This window comes from Brachyhypopomus gauderio, chromosome 9, assembly GCF_052324685.1.
Source record: "Brachyhypopomus gauderio isolate BG-103 chromosome 9, BGAUD_0.2, whole genome shotgun sequence".
Taxonomy (NCBI): Eukaryota; Metazoa; Chordata; class Actinopteri; order Gymnotiformes; family Hypopomidae; genus Brachyhypopomus; species Brachyhypopomus gauderio.
The window spans coordinates 7,861,253-7,880,450 of NC_135219.1; the positions used below are offsets into that span (position 1 = coordinate 7,861,253).

The 19,198-nt window shown below is 46.3% G+C and overlaps 1 protein-coding gene across 9 annotated transcripts in view; it reads right to left on the reverse strand.

Annotated features, from left to right (window-relative positions):
• plcb4b (phospholipase C, beta 4b) overlaps window positions 1-19,198 on the reverse strand; it is a 48,668-nt gene that overhangs the window by 10,955 nt on the left and 18,515 nt on the right. For all 9 annotated transcript variants that reach the window (XR_013133159.1, XM_077016799.1, XM_077016798.1 and 6 more), the window contains 23 exons: window positions 16,302-16,382; window positions 15,923-15,982; window positions 13,398-13,541; window positions 11,690-11,769; window positions 10,874-10,927; window positions 10,668-10,749; window positions 10,403-10,503; window positions 9,877-9,934; window positions 9,074-9,182; window positions 8,586-8,796; window positions 8,162-8,255; window positions 7,264-7,343; window positions 6,624-6,708; window positions 6,396-6,486; window positions 6,014-6,103; window positions 4,647-4,738; window positions 4,466-4,558; window positions 4,201-4,345; window positions 4,027-4,111; window positions 3,541-3,665; window positions 2,430-2,481; window positions 1,240-1,342; window positions 763-927 (listed from right to left, as the gene is read on the reverse strand). Coding sequence is in view for 8 of the 9 variants with exons in the window: in XM_077016799.1 (XP_076872914.1) it covers window positions 763-927; window positions 1,240-1,342; window positions 2,430-2,481; window positions 3,541-3,665; window positions 4,027-4,111; window positions 4,201-4,345; window positions 4,466-4,558; window positions 4,647-4,738; window positions 6,014-6,103; window positions 6,396-6,486; window positions 6,624-6,708; window positions 7,264-7,343; window positions 8,162-8,255; window positions 8,586-8,796; window positions 9,074-9,182; window positions 9,877-9,934; window positions 10,403-10,503; window positions 10,668-10,749; window positions 10,874-10,927; window positions 11,690-11,769; window positions 13,398-13,541; window positions 15,923-15,982; window positions 16,302-16,382 (2,280 nt within the window). In the remaining variant the exon portion in view is untranslated. The remainder of the gene's footprint in view (window positions 1-762; window positions 928-1,239; window positions 1,343-2,429; window positions 2,482-3,540; window positions 3,666-4,026; window positions 4,112-4,200; window positions 4,346-4,465; window positions 4,559-4,646; window positions 4,739-6,013; window positions 6,104-6,395; window positions 6,487-6,623; window positions 6,709-7,263; window positions 7,344-8,161; window positions 8,256-8,585; window positions 8,797-9,073; window positions 9,183-9,876; window positions 9,935-10,402; window positions 10,504-10,667; window positions 10,750-10,873; window positions 10,928-11,689; window positions 11,770-13,397; window positions 13,542-15,922; window positions 15,983-16,301; window positions 16,383-19,198) is intronic.

Genomic DNA, 19,198 nt, shown 5'->3' on the forward strand with positions numbered 1-19,198 from the left:
ACCCTCACACACACTACTCCACCCTCACACACACACTACTCCACTCTCACACACACACTACTCCACCCTCACACACACACTACTCCACCCTCAATCTCCTTTTCCGACGACTGCAGCTCCACCAGCATCCATCATTACACAAAAGCAGCTATGTGAACTCAAAGGAAAAAGCCTCTAGTAACATTGCAGTGTGTGTGTGTGTGTGTGTGTGTGTGTGAAAGTGCAAAAATAAATACTCTCCAAATATGTACTGAATAATTTACACCCAATATCTTATTTGTTTCATTTCATAGGCCACTGGTGGAAGATGAACAGACAGCAATAGCAGTGAAACGTCTGTCTGTGTCTCCTGGAGTCCAACACAATGATTCATAATCCAGGACGGCACAGCTGCAGAGCAACGGCAGGCAACGCCACGACATGCCACAGTGGACTAAACTAGGGTCTGCTGGAAATGTTGAATTAAACAAGTAATTGAACAGCCTTATTCCACCTGGCACTCTGATTCCCTGCTGTACTGTGTCTGTTTCAGTTCAGGAAAACTCTCGGAAATCTCATTACGTTTGTGATACTCTCACATGGTGATTTTCTCCTAAAATGATCTGGAAGGTGATATTCTGAAACACCTACTCGAGGTCAGACATGCAGATGTAGATGTGACATCTCTCACCAACCCAATCACACAGATAAAAGCGCACCCTAATTAGACTGTGTAGCGCTAACTGAATTAATGTATTCCTGCTTATAGAGACGAGCGCCTACCTTTCTGAAGACAAAGGGCTCCTCGTTGTAGGCGGGGTTCAGGCCGTTGTTCATCACCATGCGGGTGCGGAACTCTTTGCGGATGGTGTCAGTGGGCAAGCCGTACATATCCACCTCCACGTAAGTGCCGATCTTTTTATCCGATAAGAACTGACCTGAGAACACCTGAGATGGGAAGGTATAAGAAACAGTCAGCCAGTTCTTCATAGCAAATGACCCAGGGGAGATGCAGTCTGATCCAGGAGCAGTTAGCAGAGACACAGATGTAAAGCAGCCATGTAATGGTGTAAGTGTGCTTCGTGAGTGTGAGTGCTGGCTGCTGTGGGCGGAATCTCCAGGACACGCGTGTTTTCACCTGGACATGCGTGTTTTTTTACCTGGACACAGTGGTTTTCACCTAGACACGCGTGTTTTCACCTAGACACGCGTGTTTTCACCTAGACACGCGTGTTTTCACCTAGACACAGGGGTTTTCACCTGGACACTGCAGGTAGCAGCGATGACGCCGTCCACCGGCGTCTCGGAGAACGGATCGAACATCCGGTCAGAACGGCGCATGAAGTCTGGCTTCTGTAGGTACCTGCGGGATATGGCCACAAAGAGCTGAGACGCTCATCTTTCTACAGAGATCACACACACACACACACACACACACACACACACACACACACACACACACACACACACACACACACACACACACACACACACACACACACACACACACTAACTATTTTAAACCATTTTATATCTTCATCAGTCACTATATGACATTATTTCCATTAGTGTCTCATTTCTCACCAAATATAGCAGCTCATTTTTGGTTCATCAAACGGGCTGAAATCCTCTCTGCTTACGTGAAAACCTCTTTTATTACCCAAATCAGACTGGAAATCAAGCCCAACATGTTTACACAGGCATCAGTGCCTTAAAGCCAGCTGGTAATTATCTTTCTGATTAATTGTTCGGAAGAAGATTAATGACCTGAGCTTTTCCCATTACAAAACCATACGAATCGTGAAACACAGGAACATGAACACACACCCACACATCCATCCACCCACACCCACAGCAAATCAGTCCACAGCATCTAATTTTCCCAACCCTGGGCTGGGCTACCCTGCATTCTGCCAGTAGGAGTCTGGTGAGCTGTGCTGGGCTGTGCTTTACTGAGCTGAGCTATGCTGAGCTTTACTGATCTGAGCTGTGCTGAGCTTTACTGCATTATGCTGAGCTTTGCTGAGCTATGCTGAGCTTTACTAAGTTATGCTGAGCTTTACTGAGTTATGCTGAGCTATGCTGAGCTTTACTGAGCTGAGCTTTACTGAGCTGAGCTGTGCTGAGCTTTACTGAGCTGAGCTTAGCTTTACTGAGCTGAGCTTTACTGAGCTGAGCTGTGCTGAGCTTTACTGAGCTGAGCTGTGCTGAGCTTTACTGAGCTGAGCTGTGCTGAGCTGAGCTGTGCTGAGCTTTACTGAGCTGGGCACTGGACAGTGCGGTGTGGAAGCATCCCCTGGGGCAGGACCCGCATGCACGGCAGGGGTGGAGATGCAGGCAGCTCTCATTTGCAGACTAATGTACAGATACAGAGTTGCCTCTGGCTCCAGCTAATGAGACGCGACACATTTGAACTGATGGGCCTCGCACACGGATGCCACAGCACTCACCCACACGCGCCGTTGTACTCAAACTTCCCCTGGTTGAGCTGCATGGCCAAGTCTGGGGACAGAGAGAAGCAACAGAGCCTTGAGGAGCTGCTCCGACAAGCCCACCGCCAGATCAACACCATCAGCACTAACATCTCACCTAACACTGGAATTCAGCACTGGCTGCATTAAAAGCAGCGATGTGGATCTCTGCTGAATGAGATGCCCCGCTGTGCGGCCAGCACCAAGACCCGGTGTTGTGCCTTTCTGCTATATATATATATATATATATATATATATATATATATATATATATATATATATATATATAGGGGTGGGCGTAGATGAATTTTTTAAATCTAGATTAATCTCACTGAAATCTTGAAATTAATCTAGATTAATCTATATTAAAATGCGTGCTACACAAGTAATGACTAAAAGTCCGTTTTTGAGATAGGGTTTCTTAATACAGAGGGTGCATTAGACCAGGGGCTCATCTCCTGTTTCCAAAATGCATCAATGACTGCTTGAGGAAGCTGTTCTACTTTGATACGTGAAGAAAAAAAAACATGCTCAATAAAATGTAGGCTACTCGTGTTCAACGGTTTATTCAGTTCAACATGAATTTGTAAGCCTACATACTGTACATTAAAAGGGATTGGAATGGGGAGGGATGCCATTTTTTGTTCAAATGTGAATAAAAGCTAAGAAATATTTTTTCCCACAATGATGCCTCTTCTACATCATCGTATTATCTCCTGGGAGATGCCTGTGTCATTTCCAGTCAAATATATAATTTCTGGTTAAATAAAAGTAAATTTAAGTCAAAATTTGCCAGGGGTATGAATACTTTCGGGCATGACTAATATATAATAATATAATATGACATATATATATATATATATATGTAGATCAAGTTCAGGCATATAGGAAGTGCTTTATAAAGGCCTTTGATCCACATTCCTGTCTAACAAAGTATGTGTGGACCTGCATGTAGGTCTATGTGCCTGCATCATGTGTCAATGTTCGTGAGTGCCCCTGTGGGCTTTGCACATCCATGCCCCCACATGGCATCACTCTTCCCACTTTAGGGCTGGTGGCACTGGTGAGGGGCCCCGTGTGGAGGTGCTACCTGGGGTCTGGAAGTTCAGAGACACCATCTGGCAGCCGGCGTTCCAGAAGATCTGAGGCATGTAGTTACTGGAGTCCACGCGGCCTCCTTTGGGGTAGATCCGGCTCATCTGCCTCTTGTTGTAGCTGAGAGTTGGCAGATGAGGAAAAGGCACGTGGTGAGGTTAAAGGTTAAAGGTTAGGGGTGCGACCGGGCCAGTGGTTCAGAACCCAGAACACAGAACAAGGCACTGTGTGAATGAAAGGGAGTTCTGGAATTCCCTCACAGCAGGGAGACTCGGACCAAAGATTAAGACTCCACTGAAGTGACGTTTATGATGAATGAATGAAAAACTGATGCAATGCATCATACTAGTTGTTTAACTTCTAGGAATGATGGAGATGGGGGATCATTCAAACAAATGAAGGATTTTCCAAACTGCACAACATCGCCATCTCCTGGGGAAAAGAAGGAAAGGCAACCTCATGCAGTGCAGTAGAAGGATACTTCACAAACTCAATAGCGTTGGTCTTCAGGTAGCCCAAGCCGACTGACTCATTGAAGGAGGACATATGGTGGTGGATGTTTTTCTCTGGGGAGAGAGTTTTACTCAAGTTTCAAATACCACGTAATTACAATTCAACGCTATTATATTTTTGGGCTACAAGAATGCAACTGTACCTTCAGCATTTTCAAAGCTCTGGAATTTGACAGGCTGGGCGTAGTTGACCATGGCGGAGAGGTAAGGGTGGATGTTTGTGGTGGCTCCCTCATACTTGTACGAGGCAATCAGTAGTTGTTCAGTGTCGACATCCTCCACCATGTCCTACAGTCACACCACCCCCAACAGTTCAGCTACGTCACCGTTCGGCAGTCACACACGCGTTCACTTCGGTGGATGAGGCTAAGCGTTCACGCGTCCATACTACAGCGGGGAATTACGGACCTTCTTTTTGTTGTCGAGATCCGAAGCCTCCGACACGTCAGTCACGTCAGCTTCCGTTGCCTCTGAGATCTCCGTGATTTCATCATCGGGAATCTGAGAGGATCGGCAGGATCGGAATGAACTTCGGTCCCACTGACACACGCTGACCTGCGGCAGGTCCAGGTGTCGGAACCCAACCCACCTTCTCCTTCCTGGAGATGCTGGTGTCCTGAGAGTCTTGGTCGCCGTGCTCTTCAGAGATGGTGCGCGGTTTGGGGTCTTCTTTTCCATCAGCTATTAAAAGATGACCAAAAAGATGACAACTTAATAAAGTCACTGTTCTCTACCATTTGTGTGCCTAGCAGTACTTCACGAACAGCTAATCCAGGCACAACCTCACTAACAGCTAATCCAGGCACAACCTCACTAACAGCTAATCCAGGCACAACCTCACTAACAGCTAATCCAGGAACAACCTCACTAGAGGGTTTTCCATCCACCGAGTTTTTGCGCATTTTGAAAATGCGCATGAAAAAAGCTGGATGGAAAAAGACCAAAATTCGAAAAAAGCCCAAAATATCGCAAAAAGATTTTTACGCTAGGAGGAGGTGGAAAAGTTAGACTATCGCATCGCCAAAATTCGGAAAAACTGGATGGAAAAGGGTTTTTCGCATAAACGATGACGTATTATGCCTCAGGTCATGTGGTTCTGTACATGATCGCGATGTAAAGATGGCAAATGCATGCAAAAACAGTTCTGGAGAGATCAAAAATTGAATTTAACTTCTCCATGTATAGAAAAGAAAAAGAAAAAAATGTTTCAAAACCTCAACGTGCAAAAATGCGTAACTGCCAGATGGACGTAAAACCACTATTGTTTGGCGTCCTCTCACGTGATCTAAAGGTTATTCGCATAACTGTAATGAATGGAAACAAGGCTTATTTCGCATTTTTTTCTGCCGAAACTTGGAAATTGCGCATTATTTTTTCGAAAGGTTTGGATGGAAACCCGGCTACTGACAGCTAATCCAGGAACAACCTCACTGACAGCTAATCCAGGAACAACCTCACTGACAGCTAATCCAGGAACAACCTCACTGACAGCTAATCCAGGAACAACCTCACTAACTGCTCACAGTCCAGTGGGACATTCGAACCTTCAAAGCTCTCCAGAATTTTCTGAAAGTGTTAAACTGACTGTACAGTCAAGTATCTTCAGATGTTTTGGGAAGAATTCTAATAGACGTCACTTTATTTCTGTTAGCAAACATTTGGGATGTATTTTAGAAACAGTAAACACTTCCAAAAGTCAAATGTTATATTAAATCCTGGTTATTCAGAGCATGTTCTGTATAAACTACACATAAATACAAAATCAAGTGTGTTGAAAATGACACGTTCATAGTATAGAATACATTTAAGAAAAAGATCAATCTGCACTTGATGCCTTAAAACCTGTATGCCTTAAATAAATAGTGAACCTGTCCGAGATGTGGGCATGTTGGACATAATACTGTTCACCACAGAGGAAACTTTGGACATGGCTTGACAGCTAGAGCTGTGACTGACCATTCTCCAAGTCATCTTCATTCTCATCTTCTACTGCCTGCACACTCGTCTCCCCCGCCTCCATGTGTCTCTTAAATGACTCCAATTGTTCTGTATGCGCACGCAGACACACACACACACACACACACACACACAAACACACACCATGCAACAACGTCAATAAACACACCATCACTTTTAGCTTGTTTTGGCAATAACATTAAACACATACATATGGTGGAACACTGAGTGTGCAGGAGTTTCAGAGGAAACATCTTGAAGTGATGCGAGTGAGTCCAAAAACACAGACGAGCAGAGGCGTCTGCCAGAAGACCAGAGCCAACGCCGGAACATCAAGACCGCACCGCAGCACTGCGGGCTGGAGGCTCCCGGAGGTACTTACTCTGCTCAACTTCAGGCTTTAAACGCTTGTTCTTTATGAGTATTTTTCTTTTGAGATCATTTGGAGAAGGGAGAGGACGGCCAGCTTCAATCTACACACAACAGAGCAGATCTTTTAGTCTCATTGACATCTAGTCAAGGCTAGCTAGTTAGTATAGTTAGTATAAATGAGTATAAAACTAGTTAGTATACATGAGTGTTGTGTAGTGTAGGACGTGAGCACACATACCGGGAAGCCCTCTAGTGGTTGTTTGAGTAAGAGGTCTCCAAAGATGTCCTCACAGTACTTTGCCATCTTATATTGCTGAGGTTTACTGAAACATCAGGACAAGTGATTACACAACGCAACACGACATTTCAACATATATTCTCAGCAATATATGTAGGTCATGGTTCAAAAACATGGGGAAACATTCTCATTTACACAACTACAACAAAAATTTGCTGTATGCGACTTTTTAGAAACGTTGTAGCTAATACGGTTTAAATCATGCCAAGCGGAAAGAAATGAAATCTGTGACTTTTCGCTTCATTACAATCTGGAACCACAAACTGTAAGAGCAACGTTCAGCTGCATTAACCGATCAGGAGACGTCTCAGCCTGGAGGCGGTCCTCACGCCAGTCAGCCCTTCTGTGTGTGCACGTGTAACGTTTAAGGTAAAACGTGTGAGACTAAAGAGAAGGGCGGAGACTAGCAGACGTCAGCACCAACACATCGATTACAGCGGATTTAACCTAAGTCCTAATAATCTCCCCTAATATAATAAGGATTTCAAATAAAAATTGTGAACCATGTCTGTATTAGAGGAGAGAGAGGGAGGGGGGGGGATGTTTATTTATTTTGTTGCCAGCACTAAGCTCAGCTTACCTGCAGTGGTTTTCAAAAGACAGGATAACAGGGTATTCTGATGTTACAAACGCAGTCTCTTTAATAGCTTGAATTACATCCTGGAAAAAAAGGTAGCCTATTAGATTAATCGCTTAAACCGATTAGACGATTCTTTACTTATTAGAGCTGAATCCGATTACGCTCCGATAGTACTGGGATGGTATAAAAACACCTCAAATTAGCGCATATTAAGGAACAGCTTCTAAATCCCTGTCATACCCCTCATCAAAATGTAGTTACAAGAGGAGATCAAACTAGAGCAACGGCACATTTCTAGGAGTCTTCAGTATGGGAGGAGTGGCTGTGTCTCCGGTTATTGGTTCTGTATGGGAGGAGTGGCCATGCCTCCGGTTATTGGTTCTGTATGGGAGGAGTGGCCGTGTCTCCAGTTATTGGTTCTGTATGGGAGGAGTGGCCGTGCCTCCGGTTATTGGTTCTGTATGGGAGGAGTGGCCGTGCCTCCGGTTATTGGTTCTGTATGGGAGGAGTGGCCGTGTCTCCGGTTATTGGTTCTGTATGGGAGGAGTGGCCGTGTCTCCGGTTATTGGTTCTGTATGGGAGGAGTGGCCGTGTCTCCAGTTATTGGTTCTGTATGGGAGGAGTGGCCGTGTCTCCGGTTATTGGTTCTGTATGGGAGGAGTGGCCGTGTCTCCGGTTATTGGTTCTGTATGGGAGGAGTGGCCGTGTCTCCGGTTATTGGTTCTGTATGGGAGGAGTGGCCGTGTCTCCGGTTATTGGTTCTGTATGGGAGGAGTGGCAGTGTCTCCGGTTATTGGTTCTGTATGGGAGGAGTGGCCGTGTCTCCGGTTATTGGTTCTGTATGGGAGGAGTGGCCGTGTCTCTGGTTATTGGTTCTGTATGGCGTGTTTGTGCTCACTTTGAAAAGGATGTCGGTGCACATGGCCTTTCCATGAGTGATGATGGGCTCCTGATCCTCCCCTTTACCGTCCCAACAGTCCAACTCCACACACCTGCACACACACATACATACACACGCAGACACACGCACGCAGGCACACGCGCACACACGCGCGCACAGACACACACGGACACAGACAGACACACACGGACACAGACAGACACACACCGACACAGACAGACACACACCGACACAGACAGACACACACCGACACAGACAGACACACACCGACACACACACACACACACACACCGCACACACACACACACACACACACACACACACACACACACACACACACACAGTGTATTCAGCAATTTCCAAACAAACGTTTCTCCACGTCTCATGATTCTTCGCCCCGAAGGGGGATCCTGGCGTGTACCTGCAGCCGGACAGCAGAACCTGTCTGTACATCTCCACCGAGGACTTGCCCCCAAACTGCCTGCCCGTCAGGTAGGTGTTGTGTGACGAGCTGATGAAGTAGTGGGCCAACGGCTGGTCCATGTCTTGGTACAGGTCCAGGCGGTCCAGGAACATGGGCGCGTTCTCATCGGACATGAGGTACCGACAGAAGCCATCACTGGACATGCGGCCTGTGGTGGTGGAGCAGGAGAATGACCACACGCTCCCAATACGGAGCAGCTGCCCCACATACGTCCATAAGAAATGGATGCTAATTATTCTAATGCCAATCTGAATGCTGCAATTAATATTTCCCAGCCAAAAACATTAATTGCAAATGTTTAGTTCACCACTAGATGGCAGCATGTCACTTTCATTCCGCTTCCTTTTCTGCGCCTTATACACTTTCTCTTTTTTTAGTCCTTCCTTGAATCTTTCGATAAGAACACAACCAAAAAATAAAGTGACCTTTATTCTTCAAGTCCTGGTCTCTCTCGTACTTCTCGATGATCTGCATGACCCGTTTGGGGTCGTAGAAGGGGAAGAGGATCTCGTTGAGGCGAGGGTCTCTCTGGTTCTACACACAGCACAGCAGACAGCAGCCTCAGACGTGAGCTGAGCTCAAACACCAACATTACAGCCTGATCACAAGTCATTAAGCCCGTCTGTGACCTTAAGAAAACAAAAAGACCACTTGGCAGAACCATAAATACGTTACATCTAACAGGAGAGCTGCGTTTATCCGTCATCTAAACATCTACATCTAACAGGAGAGCTGCGTTCATTTATCCGTCATCTAAACCAAGCCGTCAGGCGCGGTGTCCTGGTCTAGTGTACGGGAGCAGAGGCAGGAGGAGAAACAGCCCCAACCCTCAGAGCAGGCAGGAAAGGGCGGGTGGGGGGGGTCGGGCGCAAGCCAAACGGTGCCACTCGGCCAGGAGGTGGTGGTGTTCCTACGCGGCCGGCCGCCCGGAGCTGGAGGAACCCACTTCAGACACACTCACGGGTGGGAGGGGCTAATGTGCTTTCAAGGCTGACAAAAGCACGCAGGAGTGAGCAAACACACATGCAGGAGAAACTAAACAAAAAACAACACGAGAAGCCAAACAGAATGTGGAACAATGGGGCAGGACAGCCCTTACAGTAGCCATGGTTACATAAGGCAAGGCAATGCGATTGGCTGGGAGGTAATAGAGGGGCGGGGCATGCAAACGCAGGGGAAGCTGGGTAAGCAGTTACACAGAGAAGTTAATGAATGATAAAGAGCTTACTTCATTCAGAAAGCTGACTAACTGGTCTACAGTTAAATAATCACTTTTGTCCCCATTGCTGCAAAGAAATTAATCAGGAGAAATCCGTTACATTAAAATGAACAAAACATCTAATGGTAAAGAATGAACAGACGATTAGAGATCACAAAACCCTTTACTCGCACTACGGCTTTTAGGAGTGGCTATACATGTTCTTAAAGATTACTTTTATTGTTAGTTGAAACATTAATAAAGTTAATGTTGAACTGTGTAAGCAAGTTAGGTTATTTATATATATATATTTTTTGTTAGCTTAGCAGAGGCAATCAATCTTAACGGCAAGTATTTAATGCTAAATATAGAAATGTGAAATGTGGATTTCAACCTCCCAAGCATCAATATAAGTGGATATTTTAAACAGAAAAAACGACTGACCAACTCTGCCCCAGTGCATGGCAGGGAGGGGGAAGAATGCTACTTGGCAGTCAACATCTACACAAATCACCACAAGTATTCTGTTTTCATTAGGCGTTTTGTCTGGACGTACATCTTTTTGAAGAGTTCTTCAATATCTGTGCGCGGGCATATTTTTTGAGTGAGGGCATAGAAGACGTCAAAGGTGAACACTGAATGCTCAATTTCATCATTCTAGAAGAAAAAAACGCAAATAAACAAACAAACAAACAAAAAAAAAAACCCTAAAACATACATTAGGAGTAAAAAGTGCATTAACTGCACTGCATTACACACAACAATTGTAATTATCTAGAAAATCAGAGTGTTAGATTTCGGAAATGAAGGAATCTCCACACCTTCCCACTGGGAAGGCCGAGCTCTTTAAGGGCCTGGAATATCCCCTTCTCCGTTTTACCAGAGCCAAACGTCCTTGTGATGCTGCGGAAAAGGGCAGAGACACGTATGATATCAGGACGGGCTGGACCCAGGCCGGCTTCATCCCATTCAGCCAAGCGTGTCAGGTGAGCTCACGAGACCTCTTCATTTGGACAAGGGAACTTACCCTCTAACTGGGATTTTGCCATTGACGTTGGTCAGAAAGGACAGTCTCATCCAGCTGAGGAAGAAAAAAATGGAAATGAGTGGACATTAGTGCCTCAGGTTGCCTCTACCTGCAGAATCCTGATGTGCCTCAGGTTGCCTCTACTTGCAGAATCCTGAAAGCTTTTGTTATCCATTGCTCTCCAAATGGTGAGTAATGGCTTTGGCGTTTCTCTCATCTTCAGATGAGTAGATCTGACTAGAGAACGTTTGAGGAGAGCTAATCTGCCTTTCCAGGACAGCCCTAAACGTGCCAAGAATACCCGTCTTCCCAGGAGTTTAGAGGGAGAGTCTCGGAGGCAGGAGGCATGATCTCCTGAGAAAAGCTAGTCAGGCTAGTCCCACTCTGTCCTTTCCAGCTTTTGATCAGATTTAATATGAAAACGACAGTCCAAGCTGAATGGCTCTTTCAGGAGATCTGAATAACCACGGAGAAACTTGACTCGTGCTAAATATTTCCTGTCAAGTGGTGTATAAGTGAACCCAAGCAGAGCTCTGGGAAAAGAGTCATGAGAGAGAGCAAACATCAGTTTAAACGTCATGTGCCTCTGAGATGATCCTGTCTGCATTAGCCAAGGCTTGACTGAAAGACAACCTGTCCTGTATCCTGTGTGATTTGTTATTTTCTATCCTTGACCGGTTTCTATCACTTCATCTTACATTTATGTTAGCAAAACTTAAAACTTGTTTTAAGCCACAGAGGCGAGACGACACAGACACCGTCTCCAGGTCCGTGGAAGGCAGAGTTTCCCAGCAGGAGGGAAGTGTGGTCACTCACTGCTTCTTCAGACAGGTGGTGGGGGACACGTTGTTGGCCTTGAAGTTGTGGACGACAGCATTCAAGCCCTCCATCCACCTCTGCAACAGGACAAAGACAGGACGCATTAGCCTACGACAGCTACCGTGGCAACCTCAGGCAGAAACGAACACCGCAGAGCTGGTACACACACACACACACACACACACACACACACACACACACACACGTACATACGTGTGCACACACACACACACAAAGAACACGTGGGGATGACACATGGACATCCTTGAGAAAGGTCCGTGCCTCTGGAACAAACACTATTATAAAGCCGCCCGAAAGCAAATGACAGCGTTAATGTTTGTGTTTCCTGTCCTTCACACAGTAGCACTAGAGCCAGAGCTGCGTAACACAAAATATTGAACAGCCCTCGTTCTCTTGAGGCAATAACTGTACAAAGACGTGATGAATGACAAGAGTGGCACTTGACTGCATTATTTATGAAGACAAATGAATCATATTATTTTGAGTAGAGAAGTACAGTTGTCTGTAGCTCATTTATGACCTTTGGGGAAACGTGGGAAAAGTGTTTTGCAGTGCATCATCATCACTGCCCTTTAGGAACAAAAACCAAGGTCATGTGAGACTTCCTAAAATAAACTACAGAGATGTCATTATGTTAATATATAATTCAATACATGCAATACATTGAGGCATGTACCCATCATCTGAGTCTGTTCTCCCAGTATCCACTAGATGGCACTGTGACTCATATGCAGCCCCAGTTCGACATCAATCAGTTGGCCCTGAGCGGAGTCTGATTATGCATTGTGAGGGTTTCCTCCTCTGCAAGCTGTGCCAAGCCCAGACTGCCCAAAAAACCCCTCCTCCTGTTCTCAGACTGTCAAAGAGCCCCCTCCTCGTGTTCTCATACTGCCCAAAAGCCCCCTCCTCATGTTCTCATACTGCCCAAAAGCCCCCTCCTCGTGTTCTCATACTGCCCAAAAGCCCCCTCCTCGTGTTCTCATACTGCCCAAAAGCCCCCTCCTCATGTTCTCATACTGCCCAAAAGCCCCCTCCTCATGTTCTCATACTGCCCAAAAGCCCCCTCCCCGTGTTCTCATACTACCCAAAAGCCCCCTCCCCGTGTTCTCATACTACCCAAAAGCCCCCTCCCCGTGTTCTCATACTGCCCAAAAGCCCCCTCCCCGTGTTCTCATACTGCCCAAAAGCCCCCTCCCCGTGTTCTCATACTGCCCAAAAGCCCCCTCCCCGTGTTCTCATACTACCCAAAAGCCCCCTCCCCGTGTTCTCATACTACCCAAAAGCCCCCTCCCCGTGTTCTCATACTGCCCAAACAAATAGCATGAAGAATGGAAGGCTCAGCATACCCATCTGGCTAGCGTGTGTGTGTGTGTGTGTGTGTGTGTGTGTGTGTGTGCGCGCACGTGCGTGCGTGTGTGTGTGTGTGTGTGTATGTGTGAGTGAGTGAGTGAAAAGGGTCCTCTAGGTGCCACTGATCACCTATGCTGTGCATCCCATCAGAAATCCCTCATGGATGACTGAACCTTTACAGGTGGACCAACACCGGCGCTGGACACTGGACACTCACCGGCGCTCCTGCATCCATCTTTATTACACTGTCCTAAATCACACTCTGTTTACCCATTTGTCATGCAGCCTAGTTAAAGCTGAGGTTTCCATAGCGATGTGCTGTGGTAACGGTTACCTTGGCGGTGTCGGCGGTGTCGGCCACCATGTACATGAAGCTGAGGTTGACCAGGTCCGGCCCGCTGCACACGGTGATGATGCAGCCATCGAGGTCTCCCTCCGCCCTCCCCGCCACCTCCAGGGACGCCAGGATCTTTGAGTCCTGTGGAAGCAGGACGATGGAGCAGATGTGATGGCGCGGGTGACCTCTGACCCTGGGGCCACGCGCTCCACACACAGTGCAGTATCACATTGTTTGGTCTGGCTCCTTGGGACTCCACAGTCAAGCCCCTAATACCAGGCAGTCACTGCCGCCGCTCCAAATGCAATAAGCCCCCTCCATCTTTACAACGCTGCTTTGCTTTAGCGTTTATCTTCCTAATAACATGCCACAGGTTATTACTTAAGCAAGCGTTTGGCTGTGCTTCAGAAAAACAAAAAACAAAAAAAACCCAGACCTAATCTCTAGCGCTGAATTAACCCTCAGAGTCCAGCTGGATGAAAGTAACAAGAGAACAGCAGTATGCACATTTTTTTTAGTGGACATGAAAGATCACATTTTGGATAAATGTCACCAATAGTATATCGCTGTTGTTGTAAACATTACAGTTGCTGTAATGATTATCCAAATAGTAAATACAGAGTCCAACTTGCTCACATGTCAAATTATGATTACTCACATCTCCACTGAAACATTTTCTCGTCTATATGTGGCTTTCACCTCCTGCTATAGGTCATAAAACCCTGCGCCATCTTTCAATCCTATTGACATGGCAGTTGAGCATTAGCATGTTAACAGCAGAACTGTCATCGCTACGTGAGCGTCATGAATCGGCAGATCTGCAGGTCTTCCATGACGCTATTACCACACAGACTGCAGGTCTTCCATGACGCTATTACCACACAGACTGCAGGTCTTCCATGACGCTATTACCACACAGACTGCAGGTCTTCCATGACGCTATTACCACACAGACTGCAGGTCTTCCATGACACTATTACCACACAGACTGCAGGTCTTCCATGACACTATTACCACACAGACTGCAGGTCTTCCATGACACTATTACCACACAGACTGCAGGTCTTCCATGACGCTATTACCACACAGACTGCAGGTCTTCCATGACGCTATTACCACACAGACTGCAGGTCTTCCATGACACTATTACCACACAGACTGCAGGTCTTCCATGACGCTATTACCACACAGACTGCAGGTCTTCCATGACGCTATTACCACACAGACTGCAGGTCTTCCATGACGCTATTACCACACAGACTGCAGGTCTTCCATGACGCTATTACCACACAGACTGCAGGTCTTCCATGACGCTATTACCACACAGACTGCAGGTCTTCCATGACGCTATTACCACACAGACTGCAGGTCTTCCATGACGCTATTACCACACAGACTGCAGGTCTTCCATGACGCTATTACCACACAGACTGCAGGTCTTCCATGACGCTATTACCACACAGACTGCAGGTCTTCCATGACACTATTACCACACAGACTGCAGGTCTTCCATGACACTATTACCACACAGACTGCAGGTCTTCCATGACACTATTACCACACAGACTGCAGGTCTTCCATGACGCTATTACCATGGTCTCCTGAGATGCTGCTTAACCACAGAACGTCAGGATACATTCACATTCAGTTGATGACACATTCAGAAACTCCCAGGGCTAAACTGCAGAGGACACGACGCATCCAAGATCTAAGATCATGACTCAAAACTGCAAAGCATCCAAGATCATGATTCAAAAATTGAAGCTCCATTAATTCTCCACTAATAATAATAATAACAATAATAAAGCTTTGTTATTGAATTAGCAAAACAAAGCAGGCTAATAAGGGTGTAATCTAGTGAGGATGAGGGATATGGTACACCCTTCATGCACAGCGACAGACAATGACTCATGAGCTGGGTTTGTTCTGTTTGTGGCCCACTGCTGGCTGATACACAACTTGTCACCAAACAGAGAGAAGACAGCATAACAGTATGCCTCCAGGCAAACACCACAAACACCACCTTCTGATCTACTTTCATAGGCCCTCCTACACACACACACACACACACACACACAAGTCTATGAGAGGCGTCCATGCGACATTACTCCGATCTGGAGAGTGGGACTTTCCATTATTCAGACCGTGTAAAGAAAGGCAAACACTAGACAGAAGCAGGATGGTTCAATGACTGTGATAGGTCAATATTTGAGACCAGGAGACAACGCTAGGTCATCTCTGATGGCTGATAGCATTAGATGGAAGTGCCAATACAAACAAAAGAAGAGTTCTACGTGGCTCTTGACTTTTAAGTGTCCCTGCAGTGTAGCTGCCGCACTAACTAGTTCCCACTGCCTCAACAGGCAGAAATACAAACCAACCAAACCACCATTATTCGTAACAAGCGATAAAAGTCCGTTGAGTTTGGCCGTTAAACTACACTAAAGGAAAGGGGCAGTTTTTAGGAAGCCGAGAGGTGATTTACGTGGAAGACCCTCAACGAAGGGACTTGTAGTCCTCACCTTTGGCACCGTTCCAGCACGGACGCTGTTGATCATGGAACATTCTAGAACCTGGCCCTCCTGCAAGAGAGGATAAATGATGGAAGCCCTTCCACATTGCATTTCAACATGCTGCCGTCCCGCTAATAGAGGGGGAGCAATGTGATTAGTTGGGAGCTATATCCTGTTACACATTAGACCGAGTACACCACACTGGACCAGCTGTGAGAAGGGACAGTTCTCCAGAGCTTCACATGGCGCTGGTCGCACTGTATTATGATTTCTAGACAATAAGCACGTAAAACACAATGTAATCTTCATAATTAGTTTTCTTGCTTCCATTGATTAGGCATAAGCACAAAAAAAAGGAATGTAATTAAAACAAACACAATACTCGTACCTTTCCGTCGCTTTTCCATGTGAGAAAGAATCCAAAGTCATCGACTTTGAAAAGGCAGCCAGACTCAAAGACGAACGAGTCCTGTGGAAGAGAGGAGAGCCGTTTCAGAGGCCAAGGTTCACCGTTTTATAAGGCACAAACACCTGAACACAAAGCCCCCCCACCACTGCTGGCACACCAGAACAAAAAACCCTCGCTATTGACACTCCAGGCCCCCCACTATTATGCGGAGGCCTTGAGGGACCGGAAGCAACCCACAGAACAGTCCATGGGAGCGTTGCCGGCGCCTGGCCGTGAACACAGGCTCCTCAGTGACTACCGTCGAGCTTCCAGTCACGTCATATCTGGGCACGCTTCCACAACGCTTCTGCAAAACAACCGAAGCTGCTGACATTCCAGTAACAACTGGAAGTGCTGATTCTATTAGCGTTCTAATCTATTAGCGCTCTAATCTATTAGTGCTCTAAACTATTAGCGTTCTAAACTATTAGCGTTATAATCTAGTTCTTATAGATTTTGGAAGAAGGCCCGGGTGATGTTGACCACCAATCGTGCTCCGAGGTGGGAGAACAGGTCTACAGTAGCCACAGGCCCCAGGATGGTGGGTCTCAGATAGATAAATTTACACCCACCTGGGGATTGATGCTAGTGCTGTAGCACTGTATGAATGCATTATCTGTTAATGCTGAAATCCTAACGAGCATCAGACATTGCAGATGGATTTATTAGTATTTTTTTTTTTTTTTTTACACAAAGTTACATGATCCAATGACTATAAACAAAAATTTTTTGGTAAAAAATAATGGTAATATTTCCTAAAAATAGTACGCATCTCCACATCGCACAGCTTTTGTCCACTCCCTTCGCTATGTTCTGAGGTCACGCGGGATCAGCCAATTGGCCACATGACCGCTGCTGAACCTCGCGATCACCGCCCAGCCAGGCCAGTACAGGCTGCGGGCTGGCGGCCTTCCGTCCGTGCTCATCTCCAAGTGTCTGGGTCCTGACTCGGTGTCATGTGGCACGTGCACAGTGCTGGTTGGCACACCACAGCAGAAAGCCCTCACCATTCACACTCCACGACCCTTACTGGCCCCCTGGACCTGTGGGCCCTGTTGTGCAGCAGTGTGCATCTCGCACATGCACCAACATCAGGCGTGTTTAGCACAGGAGAGCCCCAAGATGGCCAGCTTCCATTCCAGCTTGGTTCGGCTGAAGAACATTAAAACACAGGGCGAAACCCAGCGCTGGATTCCCAGATTCACTGGCACCCATCTCAAACAAAGGGTTAGGGAACTAGGGTTAAGGAACTAGGGTTTGGGTTAGGGAAGTAGGGTTAGGGAACTAGTGTAAGGGTTAGGCAACTAGGGTTAATGAACTAGGGTTAGGGAACTAGGGTTAAGGTTAGGGAACTAGGGTTAGGGTAAGGGTTAAGTAACTAGTGTTAGGGTTAGGAAACTAGGGTTAGGGTTAGGAAACTAGTGTTAGGGTTAGGAAACTAGTGTTAGGGTTAGGTAACTAGTGTTAGGGTTAGGTAACTAGTGTTAGGGTTAGGTAACTAGTGTTAGGGTTAGGTAACTAGTGTTAAGGTTAGGTAACTAGGGTTAGGGTTAGGAAACTAGTGTTAAGGTTAGGTAACTAGGGTTAGGTAACTAGTGTTAGGGTTAGGTAACTAGTGTTAGGTTGTTAAGGCCTGATCACTCCTGTTAATAAAGCAAGGTCCTTATTCTCATCTTATCCCTACTGTCACTTTAGAAACACACAAAGTATTCAAGCTGTTCAACAACATTCAGCAAGTTTTCAAAAAGAAAAAAAACAAAACGGAAATGTGACTAAAACTGCTCAAAAACAAGCAAACTGGTTAATTGGTTCTAGCCAAGAATGGCTTAGGTGTGGTGCTAATTCATATTCTAATGAGGATATAAGTCTCAGTCTTGAGGCCTGCTGCAGTACTCAAGCAGAGCTTAATATAACAGGCAGAGAGAGAGAGAGAAGCAACATGTACACAGCTACCCATGATACAGATGCAAATCATTCTCAAGTTCAGCCACCAGATAAGTCTTGTTCACATGTGTGGAGGGAAAACTGAGGTTTTTAATCAGGGTGAAATTAAACAACAGCTTTAGACACAAGCGGTTAACTCCACAGATGATTAAGCATTGTATAGACAGAACACACAGATCTAGGATCCGTGGGACATACACAGGTGCACCTCAAACCTTTGAAGGCACTGATGAATGATGTGATTTGTTCACTGGTTTTGTTTATGGAAAACTAATCCATGGGGGTTAGCAACGACAATGCCCGGCTTGATGAAATCAGACGCTAAGGCGCGAGTGCTAGTCTTTGAACGCCATTATCAAAATCAGTTCATTATCTGCTAAGCAGGTTGCAACCGCTGCTCATGTTTCTCGAGCATACTCTGCAATGTCCGTTAAAAACGTCCCCAGTTATGGGTGTCGTTTCGTGCAACATTAGATAAGTGATTTAAGAACATGAAACATGAGGAGAGCTCTGTCCAGAGCTACAGGCCACAGTTAGCAAGAGAGCGAGAGAAAGGCCTAGGGTTAGGGTAGGGTTAGGGCTACGCCCTCAGCGTACCAGCAGGGGTTAGGGTTAGGGTAGGGTTGGTTAGGGTTAGAGTAGGTTAGGGGTAGGGTTAGGGTTAGGTTAGGGTAGGTTAGGGTTTGGGTAGGGTAAGGGTTAGGGAAAGTAGGGTAGGGTTAGTGTATGGTAGGTTTGGGTTAGGGTAGGGTAGGTTGGGGTTAGGGTTGGTGTTAGGGTTGGGTAGGTTGGGGTTAGTGTTGGGTAGGTTAGGGTAGGTCAGGGTTAGGCCCTCAGCGTACCAGCAGGGCCCAGAGCCTTGGTTAGGGTTGGGTAGGTTAGGGTTAGGATTG